This window comes from Tiliqua scincoides, chromosome 2 (assembly GCF_035046505.1).
Source record: "Tiliqua scincoides isolate rTilSci1 chromosome 2, rTilSci1.hap2, whole genome shotgun sequence".
NCBI classification, from domain to species: Eukaryota; Metazoa; Chordata; class Lepidosauria; order Squamata; family Scincidae; genus Tiliqua; species Tiliqua scincoides.
This window is the reverse complement of record NC_089822.1, coordinates 108194799-108218649: the sequence shown is the minus strand read 5'-3', so window position 1 is coordinate 108218649 and position 23851 is coordinate 108194799. Positions and strand designations below refer to the sequence as shown.

The 23851-nt window shown below is 45.5% G+C and overlaps 1 protein-coding gene across 1 annotated transcript in view; it reads right to left on the bottom strand.

Annotated features, from left to right (window-relative positions):
- The window catches only part of A2ML1 (alpha-2-macroglobulin like 1), a 36864-nt gene extending 13621 nt beyond the window's left edge, over positions 1-23243 (bottom strand). The window contains exons 1-18 of the mRNA XM_066614063.1: positions 23193-23243; positions 21556-21640; positions 19296-19428; positions 18214-18328; positions 16233-16342; positions 15318-15485; positions 13106-13342; positions 11084-11144; positions 10708-10853; positions 9306-9455; positions 7773-7940; positions 6915-7008; positions 6395-6545; positions 4211-4454; positions 3156-3261; positions 2337-2458; positions 1472-1523; positions 725-808 (exon numbers count right to left, since the gene is read on the bottom strand). Of these exons, the coding sequence (XP_066470160.1) occupies positions 725-808; positions 1472-1523; positions 2337-2458; positions 3156-3261; positions 4211-4454; positions 6395-6545; positions 6915-7008; positions 7773-7940; positions 9306-9455; positions 10708-10853; positions 11084-11144; positions 13106-13342; positions 15318-15485; positions 16233-16342; positions 18214-18328; positions 19296-19428; positions 21556-21640; positions 23193-23229 (2263 nt within the window). The 5' untranslated portion in view covers positions 23230-23243. The remainder of the gene's footprint in view (positions 1-724; positions 809-1471; positions 1524-2336; positions 2459-3155; positions 3262-4210; positions 4455-6394; positions 6546-6914; positions 7009-7772; positions 7941-9305; positions 9456-10707; positions 10854-11083; positions 11145-13105; positions 13343-15317; positions 15486-16232; positions 16343-18213; positions 18329-19295; positions 19429-21555; positions 21641-23192) is intronic.
- Positions 23244-23851: the final 608 nt, after the last annotated feature.

Here is a 23851-nt window from a genome sequence, read left to right as displayed (position 1 = left end):
GTGTATACCTGTGGGCTGGACAGAAATGGGTTCAAACATCTTATAGGGATACATCCTAATGTCTGAATTCATCTCAGCTGCTGCGATATAAAACACATACTGCACCTCTCCTCATCTGCCTTATTCATATATGTGCTTCTGACTCTCACAGCCCAATCCTAACCTGTCCTGAAGCAGGCAGGCCAGTGGGCCTGCCCTACATCCAAGGCAGGGTTGGGGCCAGTTGCAGCTAAACCCAGGGCAAGCAGAATCACTTCCCCTTACCCTGGGTAAAGCGGCAGCAGCACCCATTGGGCTACTTGAAACTGCCCCATCTAAAGAGGTAGTGCGGATCCGAGCATCCCAGAGTTGCACTGAGCTGCCTGGGAACGAGGACAGGATCCGGCATAAGTGCCAAATCATGGCCCTGCCCCCCCCACCTGCTGCCTGCCTAACCCCGACCCTGAAACACCTCTCTCCCATCCTCCTCATGCCCCTCCAGACCCCCACACTGGCCTAGTTCAACTGGGGTGGGCTTACCTTTTGCTCCGGCTCAGCGGGGATCACATCAGCCTCCAGGCTCCCTCCTCTCCTGGTGGCACGAAAGTGCTTTATGGCACTTTTGCAGCAATGGTGGGCTGGCACAAGGGACTTGCATCAGCCCAGAGCGCTCTCAGGATTGCACCCTTATGCTTTTAAAAAAAGTGTAAAATACTTGGAGAAGATGAACTAGCTTAGTTCTTACCAACAACAGAAACTGAGGCCCTGGCTGAATCTGGCACCATATTTTCAGGGACCTCTAAGGAAAGTGAATCTGAAGTCGAACCTCCTATCAAAAGAATGAAGAGCATATATGTGAATAAGAGCAGTACAGTACATGGGAAGTTCTGCAAGAGGAGACAGGCTAAGGAAGACTCCAGAATTCTTGATCTTTGTGATGAATGTATTCAGCCCTTACTCTGTTGGAAAGCAGATGGAATGATGAACTGAATCTTGAGGGTCCAAATATCAGGCCTATCACAATTCAAAAAGCTCAGTGTGAAGCAAGGCATGATTCATCTAAATTTTGGTTTCTGTTTTTTGTGGGGATTTTTATGCTGACATCAAACCTCAGACCTCCTTGCCAATAGGAAGAAACTGATTGGCAAGAACACCTGAGCCCTGCTGCTCATTTCTCTGTGACTGCAGATTTTTCCTTCTGTAAGCACGGTTCTGCTTTCTTAGCAGAGGAAGCCTCTGCCACGAGGCAATGCAAAGGACATTTTGGGCACCACTAAGAGTGGCAGACTAAGAGAGAGTTCTGTGGGGCACATGGGAAATTCATCCACGCACTCCTCAACGGAACAAACAGGAATTTGGCAGTTATGGGGTTCAAACCTAATTTCCATTAAAATTCCTATGTTCGTGTGTATGTGGTGATGGGGTGCCCCATCTGGCTTTTCCATTTGATTCCTGTGTCCAATCTCCAGGTTAAACATGAATTGCTACTGACCTTCAGGGCACATCAGTGAGTTATGCGACTTCTCCACCAGGACTCCCTCAGGCTGGGGGGGGGGGGAAGGGAATAGTGGGGAGAGAGAGAGAGAGAGAGAGAGAGAGAGAGAGAGAGAACTCATTGTGACATTCACTCACTCATTCACTTCAAAGATTTTAGGGACTTCATATGGTGGCACCTCCCTTGTTACTCAAAAGCAGTACAGTACTACCTGCTTGCCTGAAAGACAGTTTCAGTCTCAGGTCAACCCTGACTGTTCATTGGAAGGACAGATGCTGAAGCTGAAGCTTAAATACTTTGGTCATCTTATGAGAAGGGAGAACTCTTTAGAAAAGACCCTGATGCTGGGAAAAATTGAAGGCAAAAGAAGGGGACGGCAGAGGATGAGATGGTTAGATAGTGTCACAGAGGCAATGAATATGAATTTGGACAAACAGTAAACTAGAGGTAGACATGCCTGGCATGCCGTGGTCCATGGGGTCACGAAGAGTTGGACAACTGAACAACAACAACCTTGATGCAGGGAAGAGGAGGAAGGCAGAAGAATATTCCAAATGGGAGGTACTGTGGGTACTAGGGTATTTGTGTCCTGAACTATTATGTCCCAGACATTGGCATCCCTGGACATTTGTGTCTGTGTTTTTTTGTTTGTTTGTTTGCACCCCCTGGTCATTTGCATCCCACTATAACTAGGCAACCAACCCCATGTTATATATCCTAAGCCTCTTATCCCAGCCCTAACCCTACCTTTGTGTTTTAAAGATATAAAAGTCCATCTAATACAAATAAATATTTATATGTGGTCTCCGTCTAGGAGAGGGGAATCATAATGGCAACAAGAAACACTGTCTTACACACTCACCCTGACGACGAGATGCTTGATCAAGGTGTCACTCTGGCCTTTTTCAGGCACAACTACTGGTTCATTGCCACAGAGTTCCTTGCTGTTTAGCGCCACGGTGGTGATAGTAAAATTCACCATACCTGGCACCAAGTGACAAAAACAAGCAAGTTCATCAAGACTGCAAAAATCTCTCATCCAGAAATCAGAAATTCAAACACCTCTCCAAGCTTCCTACCCTCCTCAAAGCCCCATTGCATTGCTGCATATCAAGCCCCACTCACCACTTATAGCTAGTGGACAGATAACATGGAACCTATAATGTTTTCTAAACATGTTGTCTACTATATTTATTAACTCTCTGTATTAATTGCTGTAGCAATTAAGAAGCAAGTTGGCCAACACCACTAAATTGGTGGTGCAAAGACTGCTTATGTGGTCTTAACATCTGCAATCCCAGTGGCTGCTGTAGTGTGGATCACAGTTCACTCGGCTTCTCCAGCATGAGATCTTGCTGTACCAAAAGATAGGATGCAAGGGCTTTGAGGCTCATTAAGGGTTTATAGGCCAATTACACATATATTGGTGGAATAATTCCACCAATATATGAACTTTTACTTGTGAACTTTTAGTTGAAAAGCGGTATATAAATATTGTTAATAATAATAATAATAATAATAATAATAATAATAATAATAATAATAATAATAATTCAGTGCATGGGTGTGTTGGTTTTGATTCAGCAAGGAAATGGGATATTGGCCTAGCTGGAGCACAGGTGTGATTGGTTGAATTCACTTTCTGTCTACTACCTCTCTCCTCAGGTCTGCCCCCCCTTACCCAGTTTAGTAGCCTTTACATTCCAGGAGTAAGTCTTGGCTTCATCAGCACATAGGCAGCTAATGTATTCACAGTCCTTGCATGTCTGCACCTGATATTCTTTGGACTTGGACAGGACAATCTGGATCTAGTGAATAAGAGAAAGGGGATCAGCCATAGCAAAGAAAAGAAACTGGGGGAAAGAAAATGATCTGAGGCCAAGAAAGAAAAGACTTTTAGACTACTTAGAGTCAAACAAAACATTCTATTAAGCCTGTGATTAGGACTGCTATGGTTGATTTTTACATCTTAAATACCAGCCAGGAGGAATTATGGATGGAGACTGTGCCAGAGCAAAGAGTTCACCTCTTCCTGGGGTACTAAGTCCAGGGGATCGCGTCGCTGCCTCTCCCCTTCCCCTGCCTCTTCAGGGGCTGAGGCTCTCAGGCAGGAGTAGTCACAACACCCCTTGTTTGAGAACTTCAGGCATAAGGGTATGTAAGAATGAAACATATCTCCAATTCAGGGGAAAGTATGCCTCCATGATTAGTTTCCAGCATGTGCTCTCTCAAATCCCTCAGACTGTTTCCTCTTCCTGAGGTATCAAGTCCTAACCTTGAACTTAGAAGGAGATACACCTTTTATTTTATGCATAGCATTTTAGTTAGGGAAAAGGCTTCAGGAGTCAACCTCGAGGCAAAATCCGGAGCCGGAGCCCCTGAGGCAGTTCATGGCTGAACACAGTCACGTTCTGGCAACTCCTGCAACGCTGCTGGAACCAACCGTATTGGCCTCTGCCTTTCCATTGGACCATTTCAGCGACGTGGAGAAGGGGGATTTGCTGCATGGGTAACAGCCTATCCTCCATACCTACTTTACCCAGGCTTCACGCACTGGAGAGGACACTCTGTTCCAGAACCACCATTCAGAGCGTGACACCATAGTCTTCCGAGACTGAAGGATGCCAACAACAGCGTTTTAGTTTGGTCCATGATGATTTCTTTTCGAATCCCAAGTAAATATGGGAAGACTCTCAGGACATCTCGCAGGGAGCTTTATTCTAGCTGAGGAGGAACAGAGATCTTCCTTACCTTTATGCAATGTTTCAAATAGTTGAAGACACTGGCCTTCAGTGGAAACGACTCCCCACGAACCACTGAGTACGGCATGGCAAGGTTCACAAAGAAAGGCTTGAAGGCAATCAGCCCCACCATTGGGGAAATGCTGAAGTCACTGCTTGGGGAGGTACAGACCATGTTGGCTTTCCATTCCGTGATGGTGTCAGGAACTGTGACTGGCACTTGATTTACACCTGAACCACTGCAGAGATATTGGAATTGTCAGGAGGGAATGGCAGTTCCTGCTGCAAGGAGAATGTCTCTCCCTAAAAACAGAATCCTCGCTTGTCCCTAGCAGAATTCTTTTTTGGTTCCATCCACCTAGAGTGTTTCCACTCTAGGATTTGAACAAAGGCAGGTCAGCATGACTAAGGGCGCATTCCTAACCCCTTATGTCAGTTCTTTCCAGCACTGGCATAGCAATGCCAATGGGACGTGTGCTGCCTCCTGCAGTTGGGTGTCACTCACGGAGGCCTCCTCAAAGTAAGGGAATGTTTGTTCCTTTACCTCAGAGCTGCATTGCCCTTAAGTCAGTGCTGGAAAGGGGTTAGGATTGCGCCCTAAGTATGTGAAGTGAGAGGTCCTCACCTCTCTTCCAAGATAAGCACCATGGGAAGAAGATTAGCCTGGCCCCCAACATCAGCCAGAGAATGGAGCAGCTGCAGAGAGCATTCTTCTCTGCCTACCACCTGAAAGAAACCAGTTGCCTGAGAAGGAAGTGGGAGCACCCTCTGGTCTCTGTTAGTGGGCACAAAACTAAAGAGTTTGTTATTGTAAGTTGCTTTTGGATGTGTTTTGATCAAAAGATGGTGATTGAACATATATATGTACAGGTGTGCCCCAAGATTTTTTGGGGGGGGGGTCCATTCCAGAACCACCCATGGTTAAGTGAAACCATGGATATGAGGGTCAAAATCCTTGCCAATTGAATAGAAGAGGGAATCACAGATTCCCTCATAGTTGACTAAATGCACCTGCTGAAATTCCCTCCTCTACACAATTGTTAAAGGTCCAGGAGTCCTAAAGTTGAAAGGTTGGCCATCCCTAGTCTATCATCACTATCTGTGATTCAGATAGGACTGGAAAGGCTGTCTGAAGCCCTGGAGACCTGCTCCAATTATTGTAGATGATCTTGAGCTGGATGGACCAATAGGTAGGGTGACCAGATACAAATGGTGACAGAGTGTCTATACCTTTAACTATTGTATAGAAGAGGGAATTTTGGCAGCTGCAGCTCAACATGCAAGGGTTTAAGCTGCACCTGCCAAAATTCCCTCTTGTATACAATGGTTAAAGGTATAGGCACTCTGTTCTCCTTTATATCTGGTAACCCTACCAATGGTGTCTCTATCTCAGTAGGAGACAACTGCATAAGTAGAGGTTGAAACTGAAAGCAGGTGAGTTGCTTCCCTTTAGACTGAGATTTAATGCTGATGAGTCATCCGAAACCACACTCTTAACTCAGATCTCTACAATACTGGATTAATTAGGATCAAACTCTTTGAGCCCAATCTTGTGCATGTCTACTCAGAAGTATCCCATTATAGTCAATGGAGCTTACTTCCAGGAAAGTGTGGATAAGATTGCAGCCTTAGTAGTCCCCATCCTCAGTACCTTCTTACAAGGTTCATCAGTGTGTAGTTACAGGCTTATGTTTAATTGTGTGCAGCAACCCAGCAGGACTACAATTTCAATCTGGAATGTAGGGAAGTAGGTGCAAATTGCAGAAATGGTACTTGTAGGCTTTGGAGTTAAAAGTTAAATACCATCTCTACATCCATGTAGTTCCATTCTAAATCTTGGCCCCATGCAACTGCAACACAGGAGTAAATGGAAGCCTGCTTTTGGTGTTGTGTGTACTTTGGCCCTTAGGAGAAACTATAAGAACACATGAAGTCTTCAGTTTTCCCTCTTGCTAATGTGGTATCCTTAAGAAGGCAATCAGAAATGGATACATTAAACTCTTATAGAGATATGCCCATCTGTGTGGTGAACATAAATGCCCACAATATCACAAATGTTATTCTGCTGAAATTAGCTGCATCCTGATGCATTTAATCTGCTTTTAACTCTGGAATATCTGCTTTTAATTCAGATATTAGATAGACATGAAACAGCTCTCATCTTTAAAACACAACTTACTTAATGGGATACAAATTCCAGAGCCAGGTCTCAGGGAAGTTCTTGCGGGCTTGAAATTCAGAGGAAGACAGTCGAGGCCGTGATCCCAAGATGCGCTCATCTGAAGATGTTAGGGAAGGACTGTCCATTGCTCCGAACCGAGATCCTGCTGCTGGTTCAAGAGAACAAACCACAGGCATAGTCTTACCCCTTACTTTCCAATAAAATGCCCCTGTTTCTAATAAGCTCACAGCTAAGAGGTGTGCTCAGTCACAGGCTAGACACAGACACAATTTTTAAGACAAATGAAAACAGTATGAGAGAAGCCTTGTCTACGACATGCTCATTTCTTTTGTTCTGCTGCTGTCTCTGATCAAAAAGAAATTCTGAACTTTTTCAAGTATGTACTACAAAACCCGACAACAGAAGCAATACCAGTGGGATGAAAGTGCTTCTTCATACCATCTTCAATTTGCATTAAAAAAACTGTCTCCAGCCAAATGTATCCAGCCAAATAGTTGGGAAGTTGGAAAATTCTTACCAGCCAGCATTCCATTCCCGAAGTAGGGGCGGTGATGTCTGCATTTTGTTGGTTTCTTTATTTTGTAGTTAGACAAAACTTTCAGTCCCATCTCCTGTCATAAGTTAGTGGTGAGACCAAAAGAAGAAGAAGATTGCGTTCGTTAGTATGACAATGAACCATTGTTTACTGTTGGAATGGTTCTGTGCACTGATGTTATGTGGCTAAAATGTCACCTTTCCATTTACAATACTGCAAGAATCTAGCCCTGCTTCCTCTGCAAAATCCCCAATTCACATTCCAATAATCTCTTGCATTAACTACTGCAAACTTCTCTTGGGCCCCTCATCTCCATCCAGTACAATGTTGCCAAAATCATTCACCTACACACACATCCGTCCCTCCTTAAATCCCTTCACTGGCTTCCTCTCCAGATCCAGAACCAGCTCCTTTTCCTTACCTACAAAACCCTCCATGGCCTTACCCGCTCTGTCTCTCAGCTGTCATATCCTCCCATTATATGCCTCCACATGACATTCACTCTTCCAGCTAGGGATGTAAAACATAAGACCTGCAGGCTGAATGTGGCCCCCAGAAGCAATCTATCCAGCTTCCGTTCTAATTGGGCTCTCCCAGCTAGATAATTGGCCTTTCTCATATCTTGAAAATATAAACAAGATTTGCACATTTTCTCTTCTGTCATTTGCAGCTAATGAATTTCTATGCAGGGACAAAGTGCTTCATTCTGGCCATCATCTGCTTAATGATGTCACAGCCCCCAGCAAGGCACCACAAATACTAACTTTGGCCATCTGTATAAAATGAGTTTGACATCCCTGTTCTACAAGGATTTCCCCCATTCTAGGTGAAGTCACTCACCCTGAGAAAACTGAAGAAATCTACTCCATCATCATGCCAGGGTATCCAGAAAGAGCGCTTTTCCCGTGCCAGTGGTATAGGGTCAATGAAAGGCCCTTCTGGAAAGCAGTGATCGTACTCAGCGACTTGATAAGGATACCCTCCATAGAAAGAGAACATCTCATACAACTGCAAAAGAAAGTACACAGGGACTATCAAGAGAAAGGGTATGAATGAACCTGCCACTCCCCTGACAGAAGAATGCAAAGCATGCTTACACATGATATGCCACTTCCAGAAAGGAAAAAAAAAAACACGTGTAGCTAGGAAAATCTAGCAAGATAACCCCAGAAACCTTGGCCCCAATTCTGACAGAGAGGTTTGCTGGTGGAGTGCATGCTCCGCCAGGACGCCAAGCCTTCACACTGTTGCGAAAGTGCCATAAAGCAATTTGCAATGGCATTGCATGCACCAGTGGGAAGGCCAGGACTTTCCCATGCATGCCAACGGCAAGAATAATGCCCGCTGGAGCAGGTAAGTTTGGCGCTGTACAAAGTAGGGGCAGGGGAAGGGTGGGAGGGGGTGGAACAGGGCAGGGAAGAGTAGTGATGGGGACAGGGTGGGTGGATTGGGCATGGGAGGGGACGGGATCGGCAGCGCCGGTGCACACTGCAGCCTATCCACCTTCCTGGGCCTGATCCACAGCCACAGGTCAATGCAATTTGCGCCAGTGATATCACTGGCTCAGATCAGAGTTGACCCATTGTGAGGGCTGGGGCTTACCCAGGGGCAAGGAGACAAATGTCCCCATACCCCAAGGAGACATCCGAAGGTCGCCAGTTCGAGGCCACCGGCACCGTGCGACCTTGAAGCAGCTGACAAGCTGAGCCAAGCTATTCCATCTGCTCTGAGCGTGGGAGGATGGAGGCCAGAATGTGCAGCCAGATCAAGAAAGAAACATCTGAATGTTGTGGTTTCTTGAAAGATAGAAACCTTCTTTCAAATTGTAAAAATCCCTACTGGGATTTAATTTGCCTGCCTATGTAAACCGCCTTGAATAAAGTCTAAGGAGAAATCTGAGGACCAAGAAAGGCGGTATAGAAATACCTGTATTATTATTATTATTATTATTATTATTTCACCTGCTAAACTCCCCTGCGGGATGCAGTGTAGCCCATGCTAGCGCTGCTGCATTGGCCCAGGGAAATTTAGGTAGGGTTGGGCTCTTTGTCACATACAATCTTCACATGCCCTTCTCAATTGCACAGCTAAGAACCCCATTAATAGTCTCCCTGAACGAGACTATGGAGGTATGCTGTTTATAAAGACTTGTTAAAACATATTGCGCTGCTGCCATGTTCTTAATGAGCTTTTTCTTGCAGGAGTTTATTCTTATTCTGGTTATAATGATTCACTATTTTACTGTAAACTTGAATTATTTTTAAATTTCACCCTGAGTCAGTGTCACCGGACAGAGCTGATAAGCACTGTGAACCAACACACAATTTTCCAGATCTTTCCATAACCCCTGCCATCCCACCCCTGCCCACTTACAGTTTGGTTGGAGAGCTCTCTCTCACTCCTGAGGAGTAACACGCTCTGGTCCACTGCACGGACAGCACACAATGAGCCGGGAGTTGCCGTCAGCTCAAGATTGATGCTGGCGCCTGGCAGCTCCTGCTGCTGAGAGAACGCTAGGCTGACCTGCAGGAATGGGTAGGAATCAAAAATCAGCCGAGCCAGAATGAACAAAAGCAGGAGACGTAATCATAGGCAAGGCATAATTGTTACCATTTTTATAGCATTTCACTTAAATTACTTCAAGACTCATTACTGAATAGCCCTGTAAAGTAGGGAAGCAATATTATTCTAATATCACAGGCACTTAAAGAGACCCGAGTTCAAAATGAGGTGAACTTTATACAAGGGGCTTCCCACTGTACAGAGGTCACAGCCTTATGGCCCAAACCTACAGAAGGCCTAAGGCAGCAGATTTCCTGATCTGTTGCGATATGTTCTCTAATTGTGTCATAAATATTGGGTCGCCATCATGCAAGAGAGAACAGAGAGAGACTTGGGATGGGTGAGGAGGGGCACTTAGCCCCTGGCATCAGGCACAGCAAGGGCTGTTAATGTGCTGTGATGCCCGCCAGTGCACACGGCTGGTACCACCATGTTCTTGTAATACATTCCATGTATTTTTGGAACCTGTTAAGCCCTGTTTGGCAGTTCCATGTACTGAACTGTATACTGAAGTGAGACAAAATAAGACCAAGTAAATGATCACTTTAAAATTTTTTTTCCCAACACTCTGGCTTTGATGCTCTTTGTTACCAGCGATCATTGTTTTGTTAAATAGACTCATAGAAGCAGAACTGGAAAGGACTTCTAAGATCGTCAAGTTGATCTTCCTGGCAATATAGGCAATCCACAACTACAATTAACATCCCAAATTAAGATTTGGGACATGCTTGTACTGTTTATTCACATGATAGAATGCACTTTGGGGAAGGGGTGAAGCCAGAAGAACACTCCCTTCCCATATATCTATAATATCATTTAGCCTACATAACACTCTCTTCTCTACAGTACAATCTTCTCTGCTATATTTGTAGAATTTAGGGCGCAATCCTAACCAGCTTTCCAGCACTGGCATAGCTGTGCCAGTGGGGCATGTGCTGCATCCTGCAGTTGGGAAGCAGTCACAGAGGCCTCCTCAAGGTAAGGCAATGTTTGTTCCATTACCCTAGAGTTGCACTGCTCTTACCTTGGTGCTGGAAAATGGGTCAGGATTGCACCCTTAGTCACATCCTAGCCCATTCTTTTCACCAAAGTAGCAGGCTTATTTGTGTTGTATTTTTATTCCAACAACATCCATGCATTTTCTTCCCCTCTGCCTGGACTCCCCCTCCCTCCCAGCAGCTGCTCCACCCATGGCAACCTTAGGCCTGCTCACCGGATTTTTGAAGCACATGGATACTTCAAAGTTGATTTTGTCTGCTATGACTCCTCCATCACAGAAAAGAGAATAAACCACCAGGGAGGGTCGTGGCGCAAAGTCAGAGTTAATGCTCAACAAGATGGAGAAGGAACCCTGCAGACCTGAAAAGATGGAAGGGTGTTTACGACACCAAGTGGAATACCAAAAATTCTTAATTCCTTGGCTAATACCAGCCTCTCTACACTCTTCCCCTTTCTGTTCTGATGTTTTTACATACAAACCCCTCCAGTTTTCCTTCCCAAGTCATTTCCTTTGATCTGCTCCCCCCCCCCCAGTCTACCACAGAAGACTTGTACCCAGTCTTTAAGGAGGAGTTGGCTAGCAGACTTACCACCATCCTTGCTATTCACATTCTTCTGTCCATGGAGAAGAATTTTCCCCTTTCCTGTCACCTAGGGAAGGAAGAGACAACTCTGGAATGCAATCATCCATATAGGAACAGTTGATGAAACAGCCCCCCATTTCCATCTCCCCCAGAGAGGAGGCAGGCTAAAGGCGGCAGACTGGGAGAATGATGTATCTGATCAATGGGGCACAGTTCACCAGGAAGTTCTCTGACACGTGTCTCCCCTGAAGTGAATGGTTGCTGCTGAAGGACAGGTAAACAGGAGTGGGGGTGCCATTTTGACTTTCTACCTCAGGCACCAAAATGTCTTGAGTCAGTCCTATCCCTGAATCCCACTCAACCCTGGACTAAATTTTTTCCTGAGGACTCAAAGCACAGGGACTTGGAGGGAGGAGAGAGAGCAGGGAAATGTGGGGCAGATACAGATCTGTGCAGTAGATACAGATCTACTGCATGATGAGCAGTACGCACTATGCAAATGTTGTCATTCTCTGTAGGGGTATATCTTTCTCAAATGCAGCAGAATCCTCTATAAAAACCATTTAAAGGGTTTTCTTCACCCAAAATTGACGTGGATGCACAACCCAAGTGTGGGCACCCTATCCTCCCACCCAGGGAATGCCTCCAAGCCCCACCTCCATATTTGCATTCCCCAAACACGACAATCATCCCATTATATTTCCCAGCTCGACCACCTCCTCCTCTTTCACAGTTTTATTCCTCCCATCTCTTTCATAGGCACCATTTCCTGACATGTTTGTTCACAAGGCTTTTGCCAGAATTCAGTGGCCTCTTTCATCACAGATTGAGGGGATTTTTTTTTAAGTTGCATGCTTGTGTTTTTAAGTATAAACCACAGCTCTTTTCTGCTGGCACTTCCTTTTCAAAGGCTTCTGGTGTGTGTGTGGGTGTGCAAATGGAAGCATGATAAGTTCATGGATTCTACTGAAAAGGTGGATGAAGTGTGAGAACTGAACCAAATGCATAGAAATATTGATCTATCCCAGGACATGCCTGAGCAGAAAGCCATATCCACCAGATACAGTCAGTGAAAAGTGAAATAGTGGAACAGCAATAGTGGAAAGTGGAATAGCAGAACTAGAGCCTACTTAGGGTTCTGGTTCTGCAAAGGGAAATAACCTTGGTCTTGATGGGAAAAATATTTGCATTTGCCATCCTTGGCACTGAAAGAGACAGCATATCCTTCTCTGGGAATGACAGCAAAGGATAAATGTTAAACGGATAAACAGTATTACAAGAAGAAAGCAAGACCCATTCCAGAAAACTAATTTGAGAAGGGCTGTAGCTCAGCGCGAGAGCACCTGCCTTGATTGCAGAACAGACCAAGTTCAATCCCTGATATATCCACAAAGGGTAGAAGAAAACTTCTGTCTAAAACCATGGAGAGCTGCTGCCAGGTCTGTATTGACAATATGGACCAAATGTCTGATTTAGTATCAGACAGTATCTTATGTATTAGGGCTTCATAATTTTGGGTTCTGGAACTGGAAAAGATTGGAGACTTCTGTATGTTCGTAGGACATAGCACGAGTCTAATGTATGAAGATACATACCTACAAGCACCACTGAATATTCAAACTGTTAGATTTCCATCTTTTAGATGTTACAAGTGGTAGAAGGGGCTGTGTTAGCTTGAAGGTACATGTGATTGCTCTTCCCCATTTCATCTCACATTCACAGATGTCATGAACACAAGGACCAAATGTGGCCTTTAGTGTTCTGCGTGAATATTTAGTGTTCTGCGTGAATATTTAGTGTTCTGCGTGAACGTGTTCTGGGAGGATGCAGGAGGAAGGACAAATGGAAGGGAATGCTGCTCTGGTGAAGTAAGGGAGCTTGGGCAGGAGAATACTTCTGAACTGTACTCCAAAACAGAACCACACAGGATGAGAAGGGAACTGGCCTCTCTCTTAGGCTGTGTGGTTCCTTATTCCACCATCTCTGGCATGCCCCATCCCCAATATCTGCCCTGCCCAGAGTGCTCACATAATAGGAAAAGATGACTCCTTCCACTTTGGTGCTTTCTCCTAGATCACTGTCATCGATGCTGTAATCCACCCTAACTTCCTGCTTCTGCTCACAAGGTAGCACTCCCTGCAATTGTTCAATTTTCACATAGCTTTTGGTGGTGGTGTAGTAAGGCTGAAGGTAGAGGTAAGCATTCTGGTAGTACTGATTGACCTTCCCTGGCACATACACTGGATCCTGAAGACTGAGCCTTCCCTGGGAAAGAAATATGCACAATTACTTAATTGCCTGAATTAGAATGAGTGCTGCAACCTTTAGCCTATTCACTGATTAGATTCATCAATTACAAAACTTGTGATAAACTAAAATGGCACTCCTGATTAATCACATTAAAAAACACATTTAAAAATGTTAAACTTTCATATTAAATACATTTAAAAAAAACAAAACTGCAGATGGCTACTGAATCAGTCACTAAATCAGCACCTCTGAATCGTATAAGAAACATTACAGATTTGACTGACATTTTTTGAGTTGCACAGTGTGATCAACAACCTGTACTGAACATTTCTTCAATGTGAAGACTGACTTAAGCCAGAGTGGTGTAGTGCTTTGGGAGGTGGACTCAGACCTGGAAGATCCAAGTTCAACTCCCCGCTCAGTCACAAGCTTCCTGGGTGACCTTGGGCCAGTCACTTTCTCTCAGCCTCACCTACCTCACAGGGTTGTTGTGAGAAAAAAAGGAGTGACGCAGCTGTGTACACCACCCTGAGCTCTTTGGAGGAAAGGCGGTGTAAAAATTGGTCCTTAACAACACCAAGATTTTCCAGTGCTTTTTTTTTTTTTTTGCAACCCGTTTGCTCAGAGTATTTGTGACAACACTGCCACCTGCTGGGTAAAAAAGCAAAACTGCTCATATGTGGGCTGAGGCCACTGCATACAGGAGGCCTATAATATCCAGATTTGCTCTGTAGAGAGAGTATAAAACTGATACAGGTGAGAATGTTCATTTGTAATGCAAATGCCTCTCCTCTGCTTTCTTTTCCACATTAGCAGCCGCATTAACAGAATGTGTGTGTGTGTGTGTGTGTGTGTGAGAGAGAGAGAGAGAGAGAGAGAGAGAGAGAGAGAGATGTGAAGGCAAACCAAGCCTCACACTTGGTTTGTATCTGAACCTGCTCTTTTTCCTACATTTTTTCCTTTCTCCACCATGCTGCTTAATGCTTCCCTTCCTACTTCTTATGTCCCTGTAATGTGAACTGCACAATTACTCTTCTCATAAGCTCATCTCTGGGGATTATTGGAAATTTTTGTGGAGAAGAGGCGTACAAACAGCCATCTGCCCATCACAGCCTCGTGGGGCTGAGGCTTGGTGACAGAGCACAATCCTCTCTTGTAGGAGATCCCAGATTCACAGTGCAATCCTATCCATGCCTGCTCAGAAGTCGACTCCACTGAGAATAATGGGTCTGACTCTTGGTTGGCAACCTTCAGTCTCGAAAGACTATGGTATAAACCTACAGCACCCGGTATTCCCTGGCAGTTTCCCATCTAAGTACTAACCAGGCCTGACCCTGCTTAGCTTCCGAGATCAGACAAGATCAGGCATATGCTGGGTAACAGATAACTGTCTGACTCTTACCCCCAGGTAAGTGTGTATAGGATTGCAACGTCAATCACTGGCACCTTCAGGCAGGCTGGGAAAGAGTTGTTAGAGCCCTTGTTTGAAACCCTGGAAAGTCACTGTCTGTCAGGGTCAACAATGCTGAGCTAAATGGATCAGCTAGGTCTGAGCAAATAAAAGATAGCTTTTGATATTCATATATATTGGATATCCCTTAGGCTTGATTGCAAAGATGCAGTCCTGGGAGCTAGAACAATTCTTGAGCCTTTCTCCCTATCCCTATCTCCCTCCCTATCCTTATTGTGGCAGCAGGTGTGGGTTCTTTCATTCTTGGTAGACCAACAGGAGCAAGGTGCTGTAGCTAGCAATCCCTGCCCACCATGTTCCCTTTGCCCCTGAAAAATACCATCACTACCAAGGCAGGAGGGGACCCGCCAGAGATCACCTTGCTGACAACCCCCTAAAAGCTACAGTGGTCCTGGTTGAGAAATAGGTGAAGGAAGTCTGGAGTGAACTTCTTTAGAATCTTGCTACAGTCCAAAACATGCTCCGGGAACATGCCTTTATTTCTTACCACACACAATGTGCACAGAAAAACAGCCTCACCTCCAGAGAGACCCCTTTTCCGTTCCAAGCAGTGGTGTCCAAACTGAAAGTAGCCACACCACTGCTGTCAGTAGTGAGGCTTTGGTTGGTCTGAGTATTATTAACATTAATGACCAAGTACACCTGGTGGTTCTTCAGGACAGATCCATCTTTTTCCAGGGCTTTGAGCTGCGAGGGGAGAAATACAGGACAAGCTGAGGTTTATTCACACAATTCCCAACTCCAAAAAAAAACAAAAAGAGAAAGGAGGGATTTTGAAGCTGTTTGCAGTCATTTTTGCCTTTAAGTACATTTCTAACATTATAGTGAAAAGTATAGAAGAGGACACACCCCAAAATATTGTATTTATTTATTATACAATTCCTTACGTCCTGCTTTTCTGCCTCCAAATTGAAGGCACTCAAGGCAGCTAACAAATCACAAACTATAAAACACCAATAAACTAAGATCAAATGGCACACATTAGACCAAACACAAAAGTGAAACATTATGAACAGATGTACCAGCAATAAAAAGACAGTAATCCTATACAGCAGGGGTTGGGGGAGGCAAACGCCCTTGCCACCATTGCCTGTGGGGGTGGCACTGCTGCACCAGCTGCGCCAATGCTGCTACCTCCGCCTGCCCCCCGGAGCCCTTCCAAGGCCTGGGGAGGCCCCATGCAGCATCTGCTGACCCTCCAAAAGCCTTCTGAGGCTTCCAGGGGGCCGTTAAAACTAGAAAATACTGTTTTCATCTGAAAACCAGAAGTACTGTTTAACAGCGCCCCAGAGGCCTCAAAAGACTTTTGGAGAGCCAGTGGACGTCACGTGAGGCTCCATAGCGGAGGTAAGTCTCCTCTTGGGGGGCATTTTGCAGTCCTGTGCACCCAAGCAGCACAGGACCAAGTCCGCAACTGATCCTACACAGAATTACCTTTCCTCTGAAAGTGTATCCTGGATGGTAGAAATTTACTGAGTCCACAAAGTTCATGGATCCTGCTTCATCAGATATATACATCTGCCGAGTCACATTTGCTTCCACTCCTGTAGAAGGGACACAGGAAATCTGTTTAAACCAGGTGTCCTGACATCTTCCCCAGAACTACAGATGGCATATTGTACATCCTAATGAAAAAGGCAAGCGCTTCATTTTGCAATACAGTAAAAGGCCATTGGCAGATGGTGTTCACATGCACACCTCACAAGTAAGACTTATCTTTGGGTGGTAGAGCAGGCCCCTGGGGCATTTGCACAGAGTACTCTATCCCATGGTCACTGGGCTACTTCCTAATGCCAGGAGATATAGGTAGAGATGTTTGAAAACAATGTTATTTACCTTACTCAGGAGTAAGCCCATTGTGTTCAGTATGACTTAGGCTGTAATATTGTTTTACCAGAAACAAACACCTTTGGATATAGACAGGAAGTAGCCACAGATGATGAATCTTTCATCCTTGGGCAATGGAAACCTTGGGACACTGGCACTCAACATATGCCAACATTATCAATCAATCAATCAATCAATCAATCAATGAATCAAAAACCAGCCCCAAAGCTTCCATCCTCTAATGTGCTCATATCCCACATCCCTGAGTGATGAGAAGTACCAGGGACAAAGTATTACCTGCAAGCAACATCAGCACCGAAATCTTCAAAGCATGCTGGTTGCCAGTGTTCCTCTTGACTTCCATTCCAGCCTCTTTGATCCCAGATCAAATCCTGGGTCTCAGTCTGCCTCTTTCTGAATCTGTCAACTCATATGCAGCTTCTGTTTTCTGTTACTCCCAAAGGAGGTGGAGAGGAGGGAAGGATACCCCTTAACCCTTCATCTCAGGTAGATATACTTCAGGGTCCAGAGGGGCCCCGATGGAGTCTCTCATTCAAGGAGCTTTTGGGGCCATTAATGTTTGCTAACCCTCTTTTGTCCATGATAAGCAAAGTGGCAACAGATTGCTTTGGGGCCTGGCTCTTGAGCCATACTCATTCACAACATCAAACCACAATCTTGGAATAATACTCTACTGCAGTAGTTCTCATACTATGGCTCACAACCCACCACTGGGTCACAACCCGATTTTTGGTGGGCCACACACCTGTGCTATGCAGAAGCTGCAAAGCATTCTGGAGCGTGACATGGCCAACAAAGTGGTCATGTGCCAGCACTAGCCAGAAGCTGCAAAGCATCCTGGGGCACAATGCAAAGCTGCAAAGCGTTATGCAGCTGCCACTGCCGATGAAGTGGGTCACAGCAGTAAAAAGATTGAGAAGCACTGCTCTACTGTGATCAAGAAAGGGAATCCAAGGAAGGGCTGCCACAGGGCTGTGTGACTGGGGCAACACAACGGGACTGGGTAAGTTCAGTTCTATCAGTTCTATAACACAACGGGCTGCAATCTAGAACACAGCTGAAAGGGAGCAAACACTCCCCCTGCCCCAATTTCTAGATTCATTGCGGGAGTGTTGGTGGTGGTCAGATGAGCTCCCATAGTGTGCCCAGAAATGTTCTTTTTTGCCCATCTCTAAGAAAGAAAGACTGCCATTCACTCCTATAGAGAAAAATAAAGCTCTGTAGTTGGAACAAAGTCTGTCTTTAACCGCTGACACTGGGTGGCTCAAACTCTATCCCTATGGACAAAGACCTCATAGTTGAAGACAATGTGTTTCTGTTCAGATCACATAGAGGCCTATTGCATACATATGCACACTTCCAGAGATTTCCCTAGCTTTTAAAGGGCCTCATCCACCAATCATAATGACCAGCACCTCATCATAATAAAAGCGCAAGGATTACTGAGCTCGTTCAGAGATGGATTGCCTTCCTCTTTCATTTTCTACAGGAGAAACCCCCTCCCTCTGCATCTCACATTCACAGCTCCACACAACCAGCACAGTCTCCTGCAAACACCTGGCTTTACCTGTTCCAGCTTCTTCCAAGGTAGCGACCACACCAATGCTATGGCTGTGATCATGGCTCTCAGGGCGGAACTGGGACAGTTCCACAGATGCAGAGAAGCAGCCAGTCCTATCAGTCTGGAAAACAGTCAGAGGGAATATAAAATGTCATGTTTGTCCCAATAATTGGCTCCCGGCAGAGCTAGATGTGGTGCGCAACATAAGACTGCTACCCAATGTGTGGAGGTGTTGAGTTTTCCCTCCTTCTCCCCTAATGTTTAGGAAGCCATATTGTGCCATGAACTAATACCATATTGTGATGTGTTTCCCTGTTGGCAGGGGTGTAGGGAAACAATGGAAATAGGTCTACACAAACATTGGTGGAAAGGGTGAGGGGAGAACTCAACATGCTCCATTTTCCATTCCATGGAAGACAGATGGTGGTCTAGATGGGCTCTTGATCCGACTCAGTAGAATAATTATTATAGTCCTGCCACTCAGTTAGTTTGATACTGGAAGTTCAGTGCTGTGACTGTGAGTCATCTGCATTCTTACTTTAGCTCTATGCTTCATAGCACAGGGTGAACAGTCTGGTGTGGAAGGGCTTCACACAAATTCAGTTCTAGCCACTATGGAGATGGCAGCAGAGTGGTTGTGCCACTGCCAGCAGCTGTATTGACCTGGCCTCTGGATTCACAGTGCTGCTTCAGTTAGAAGCCATTATGTGGTATGAAACCCCTGCAGAGGCTGCATCCTAATCTGCTGGCAACAGCCCAGGGGAATGTGCGATGCAGAAATGCCACGACAACAGGCAGGGAAGAAAAGCTCCCCTATGCCTGCTGATATCAGAGTGGGGTAGGGTAGAGTGACATGTGCGTGACAGCCAGAGGAATCAGGATTCACTGCATTTCGTTTCCTAAATAGTAGTTGCGGGGGGGGGGGGATGGCTCGGGGGGGGATTGAACCCTTCCCACCAGCTGTCATGATTCTACTATTACTTTCTACTTGATTTGTTTATTTCTGCTCTTCTTTCCTTTGTCTCACCCTGAAGCTCGTCTTCTCCCAGCCACTCCTCCGCCAGGTCCACTCTTTTGCTCATCCTTACCTGGCCTGTGTAATTCCGGCAGATATCTCTAGGCTTCGGTACTGTTTCATCAGGTAATCTCCAGTAATAAGTGTAAGCTTTCTGGCACAAGGTTGCTTGCACTAAACCCTGTACAGGCTTGCCATATGTATACCTAGGAAGGAGAGTGAGTAGATATAAAGCAGTCAGCGCCTCCACCCATAACTCTTTATTTCTCTTCTTTCATGAGTATAGAATTACCAGCGTTTTTTCCCATGCCATTAACAGTTTCACGATAAGCACATGGTTGGCAACCTTCAGTCTCGAAAGACTATGGTATAAGCCTACAGCACCCGGTATTCCCAGGCGGTCTCCCATCCAAGTACTAACCAGGCCTGACCCTGCTTAGTTTCACAAATTAAAGAAGAACATATTCTAATCTTCCCAACAACCTCAGATGATGGAATGAAACACAACTGTAGCCTGTCTATGCCAGCATTGGAGAAAATCCCACAGTGTTGAATTTTGAGAGGAGAAATGAGCCCAGGGCAAGAGTAAGCTCAGCTCAAAAGGCAATATGGGCAGCTGCTCAGAGTAGCGGAAGACAAAACCTGCTGCTCTAATCAGGAACATTTTTGAACATTAAAGATATCAGGAGAAGCTTTACCTGCTGAACGTCTGCCTCTCATGTAGCTGCTAAAGGCACAGCAGTCCTCCCAGAAAAAGATGCTGGCGCCCTACCATGGCACCCACATTACCTCACCCACACACTATAGTCATGTTCTGCCATTCAGTGGTTTCTCCAGAATTAGGATGCCACAGATCTTTATTAGTCTCCTTCTATTCACAAACAACCCATCACTCGACTATTGCTCATGATCTTTCTGCACATTATTATTCCAGATGGAATAAATCTTATTTATAAAGTTCATTCCCTTTTCCTGGTAAGAGAAGTTGAAAGTGCCTGACGTCTATGACAGTGTTCTTCAACCTTGGGCTGGGGACCCCAATGGGGTGGCCAAGTCTCAGTTGTGGGGTTGCAGCAACTTATGGGAATGGAAATGGTTGAAGACCACTAAACGAGAGCGCCACCAGGTAAAGGGGGAGGCATCTGGTGTACCCCTTCAGATACCAGTAGATTCTGTCCCAGTCCTGTGAGGTTCTTAGCTTTCACTAGTGCCAGTATTCATGGTAATTTTTTTTCTGTACTCTCTATTAAGAATATTTGGTTACAGTGAACAGTGCTGGGAAGGTGTTATGGTGGCGGGGAGTGGGCGATGACATGGGTGGGGTGGGCAGTTAGGGTACTGGAGGGGGGGTGGGATCAACATCAGAATCCCCAGTACCATACTTTATTTATATATTGTGGTCATGGCACGTAAAATGTTGATCTGTGACATTTATTTACAAATTGTTGCTTCTTAATCATGTGACAATACACCTGCCTTCTAATCTTCCCAACAACCTCAGATGATGGAAATAAACACAACTGTAGCCTGTCTTTGCCAGCAATGGAGAAAATCCCACAGTGTTGAATTTTGAGAGGAGAAATGAGCCCAGGGCTAGAGTAAGCTCAGCTCAAAAGGCAATATGGGCAGCTGCTCAGAGTACCGGAAGACAAAACCTGCTGCTCTAATCAGGAACATTTTTGAGAGGTGAACATAAATACTGGATAATGGGGGGGGGGGAGCTGTGTTCCTTTCACTCTGATTTTCCAGATTGCAGTTCGTCACCTTTACCCTTATCAGTCTCAACAGAGACATTTGCTTCAGTCACTGAGGGACAAACCAGACAAACTGCCTGTTATGTTAATTATATGCTTGGCTTTGTTCTGCTTTGCGCGATACTAGCAACTGCACATGAGGAGGGGGGATCAGGATTGAGACTGTGGGGGTCAGAGGAAGGATAACTTCCTCCACAGGAAGGAGAAGAAGATGGATAACTTGAATCCTTTCCCACCCAACCTTGATCTGGATGCCCAATTCCCATACCCATCACTGCTATTTTCCCTGGGAGGAGAGATTGCATTGGCACCAATAGGAGCCTTCCTCCTGAGAAAGCCAGGGATCAGAGAACCCAAATCAAGGACATAGCAGGGGCAAAAGATTAGTATGGCCACTTAGTATTTCCCCCACTTAGTATTGCCCCAATTCATATCAAAACAAATACCATCCCACAACACTGCAGAAATGTGTCAAAATAAGCCTTAGCTCCTGCAAGTTAATGGAATTATTAGGAAACCGCTATATATTTGGTGTAACATTGTCTATCAAAACAAAATGATAGATATTTGAATGCGTACCTGCCACAAACTTTCAGAGGGAAACTGCTGTCTCCTGAAAAGACTTTAAGAGGCTCCACCAGAGTCACTTCGTATTTTGGAAGCACTGGAGAAGAGGAAAAGAAAAAGTGACCAGTCCTCATGGAACAAGTTAAATAGCAGGGCTCGTTTTAAACTCACTGGTGGTGCTTTTCAACCTCTTTATAAATGAACTGGAGACAGGGTTGAGCAGTGAGGTGGCTAAGTTTGCAGACGACACCAAACTTTTCTGAGTGGTGAAGACCAGAAGTGATGGTGAGGAGCTCCAGAAGGATCTCTCCAGACTGGTAGAATGGGCAGTAAAATGGCAGGTGCGTTTCAATGTAAGTAAGTGTAAAGTCATGCACATTGGGGCAAAAAATCAAAACTTTACATATAGGCTGATGGGTTCTGAGCTGTCTATGACAGATCAGGAGAGAGGTCTTGGGGTGGTGGTGAACAGGTCGATGAAAGTGTCGACCCAATGTGCGGCGGCAGTGAAGAAGGCCAATTCTATGCTTGGGATCATTAGAAAACGAATTGAGAACAAAACGGCTAATATTATAATGCCATTGTACAAATCGATGGTAAAGCCACACCTGGAGTACTGCGTCCAGTTCTGGTTGCCACATCTCAAAAAAGACATAGTGGAAATGGAAAAGGTGCAAAAGAGAGCGACTAAAATGATTACTGGGCTGGGGTACCTTCCTTATGAGGAAAGGCTATGGTGTTTGGGCCTCTTCAGCCTAGAAAAGAGGCGCCTGAGGGGGGACATGATTGAGACATACAAAATTATGCATGGGAAGGATAAAGTGGATAGAGAGAGATGCTCTTTACACTCTCACATAACACCAGAACCAGGGAACATCCACCAAAATTGAATGTTGGGAGAGCTAGGACAGGCAAAAGAAAATATTTTTGTACCCAGCATGTGTTGAGTCTGTGGAACTCCTTGCCACAGGATGTGGTGACGGCATCTGGCCTGGATGCCTTTAAAAGGGGATTGGACAATTTTCTGGAGGAAAAATCCATTACAGGATACAAGCCATGATGTGTATGTGCAACATCCTGATTTTAGAAATGGGCTATGTCAAATGCAAGGGAGGGCACCAGGATGCAGGTCTCTTGTTATCTGGTGTGCTCCCTGGGGCATTTGGTGGGCCACTGCGAGATATAGGAAGCTGGACTAGATGGACCTATGGCCTGATCCAGTGGGGCTGTTCTTATGTTCTTATGGTGGGGCTGTGCTACGTTGAATCCAGAGCCCTGCGTCGGGCCTCCCAGCCCGACACGGAACTCCCTTACTTTGTGCCAGTTAAATAGCTGGTGCAGAGTCAAGTAGCCCCATTGTGGGGCAACTTTTCTTACCCAGGGAAGGGGACAAATGTCCCCTTCCCCCAAGGAGGCACTGGGAGCTGCAAGCAGCTGCCTGGCATCCATTGAACGCAGCGGCAGCCATTTTGGTGCTTCTGCAGCCTTGGGTGCTGGGCAGCTCAGGACTGGGCTGCCCATCATACTACTGACCAGCCACAAACAGTGGAGACCAAGTTTCTCCAACTGCAAAGCCCTTTGGTGTTGCCGGACCTACTCCTCACACAAGGACTTCCTCTGAGCAAGTGAGCTCTCTGCCCCATTCATACCATATTCCGACACATCAAAGCTTGTGTAGCCTTTCATGTTATCCACACTGATTGTGTAGGACCCCAGCATTGGTTCAGCTGCCAGCTGGAAGGACAGTTGCGCAATTCCTTGAACGGGTTTCACATTATGCCACTGGGCAATTCGGTTTCTTGCTGGATCCTGGTTGCACCAATTAGAAAGAAAAGATATTTCTTGTTATAGCACATTCCTGTGCATGCCTCATAGGAACACTGCAGATGCTACAAGACTGTCGCAATTAAGATGGAAGCGCTGCAGGCCTTTACCCCCCCCTTTGCAGCCCCCTGCCACGCAAGCAATAGGTATATAAAAAGCTCATTCGTTCTTTCTCTTGTATCTGAAGAGTATTATTGAGAGATGCTGGAAGTCACACTCAAGTATATGTAAGGGTGCTGACCTGCAGTTCCACCAGCTGGTGCTGAAAAACAAAACAGGAAAAGACCCCTTCAGTCACTAGCAGGAGTAATGCCACTCATTAAGTCATCCCCCCCCCCCCATTATCTTTATCCTCTTAAGGGGATCACATTTTGAAAAGGTCATGTCTCTTTGGCCAGAGGAACTGATATTTTCCACAGGAACAACATTTTACTCCTGATATTAAGGATAAACAAATGATGCAATGGGGGATATTTAAATGTCA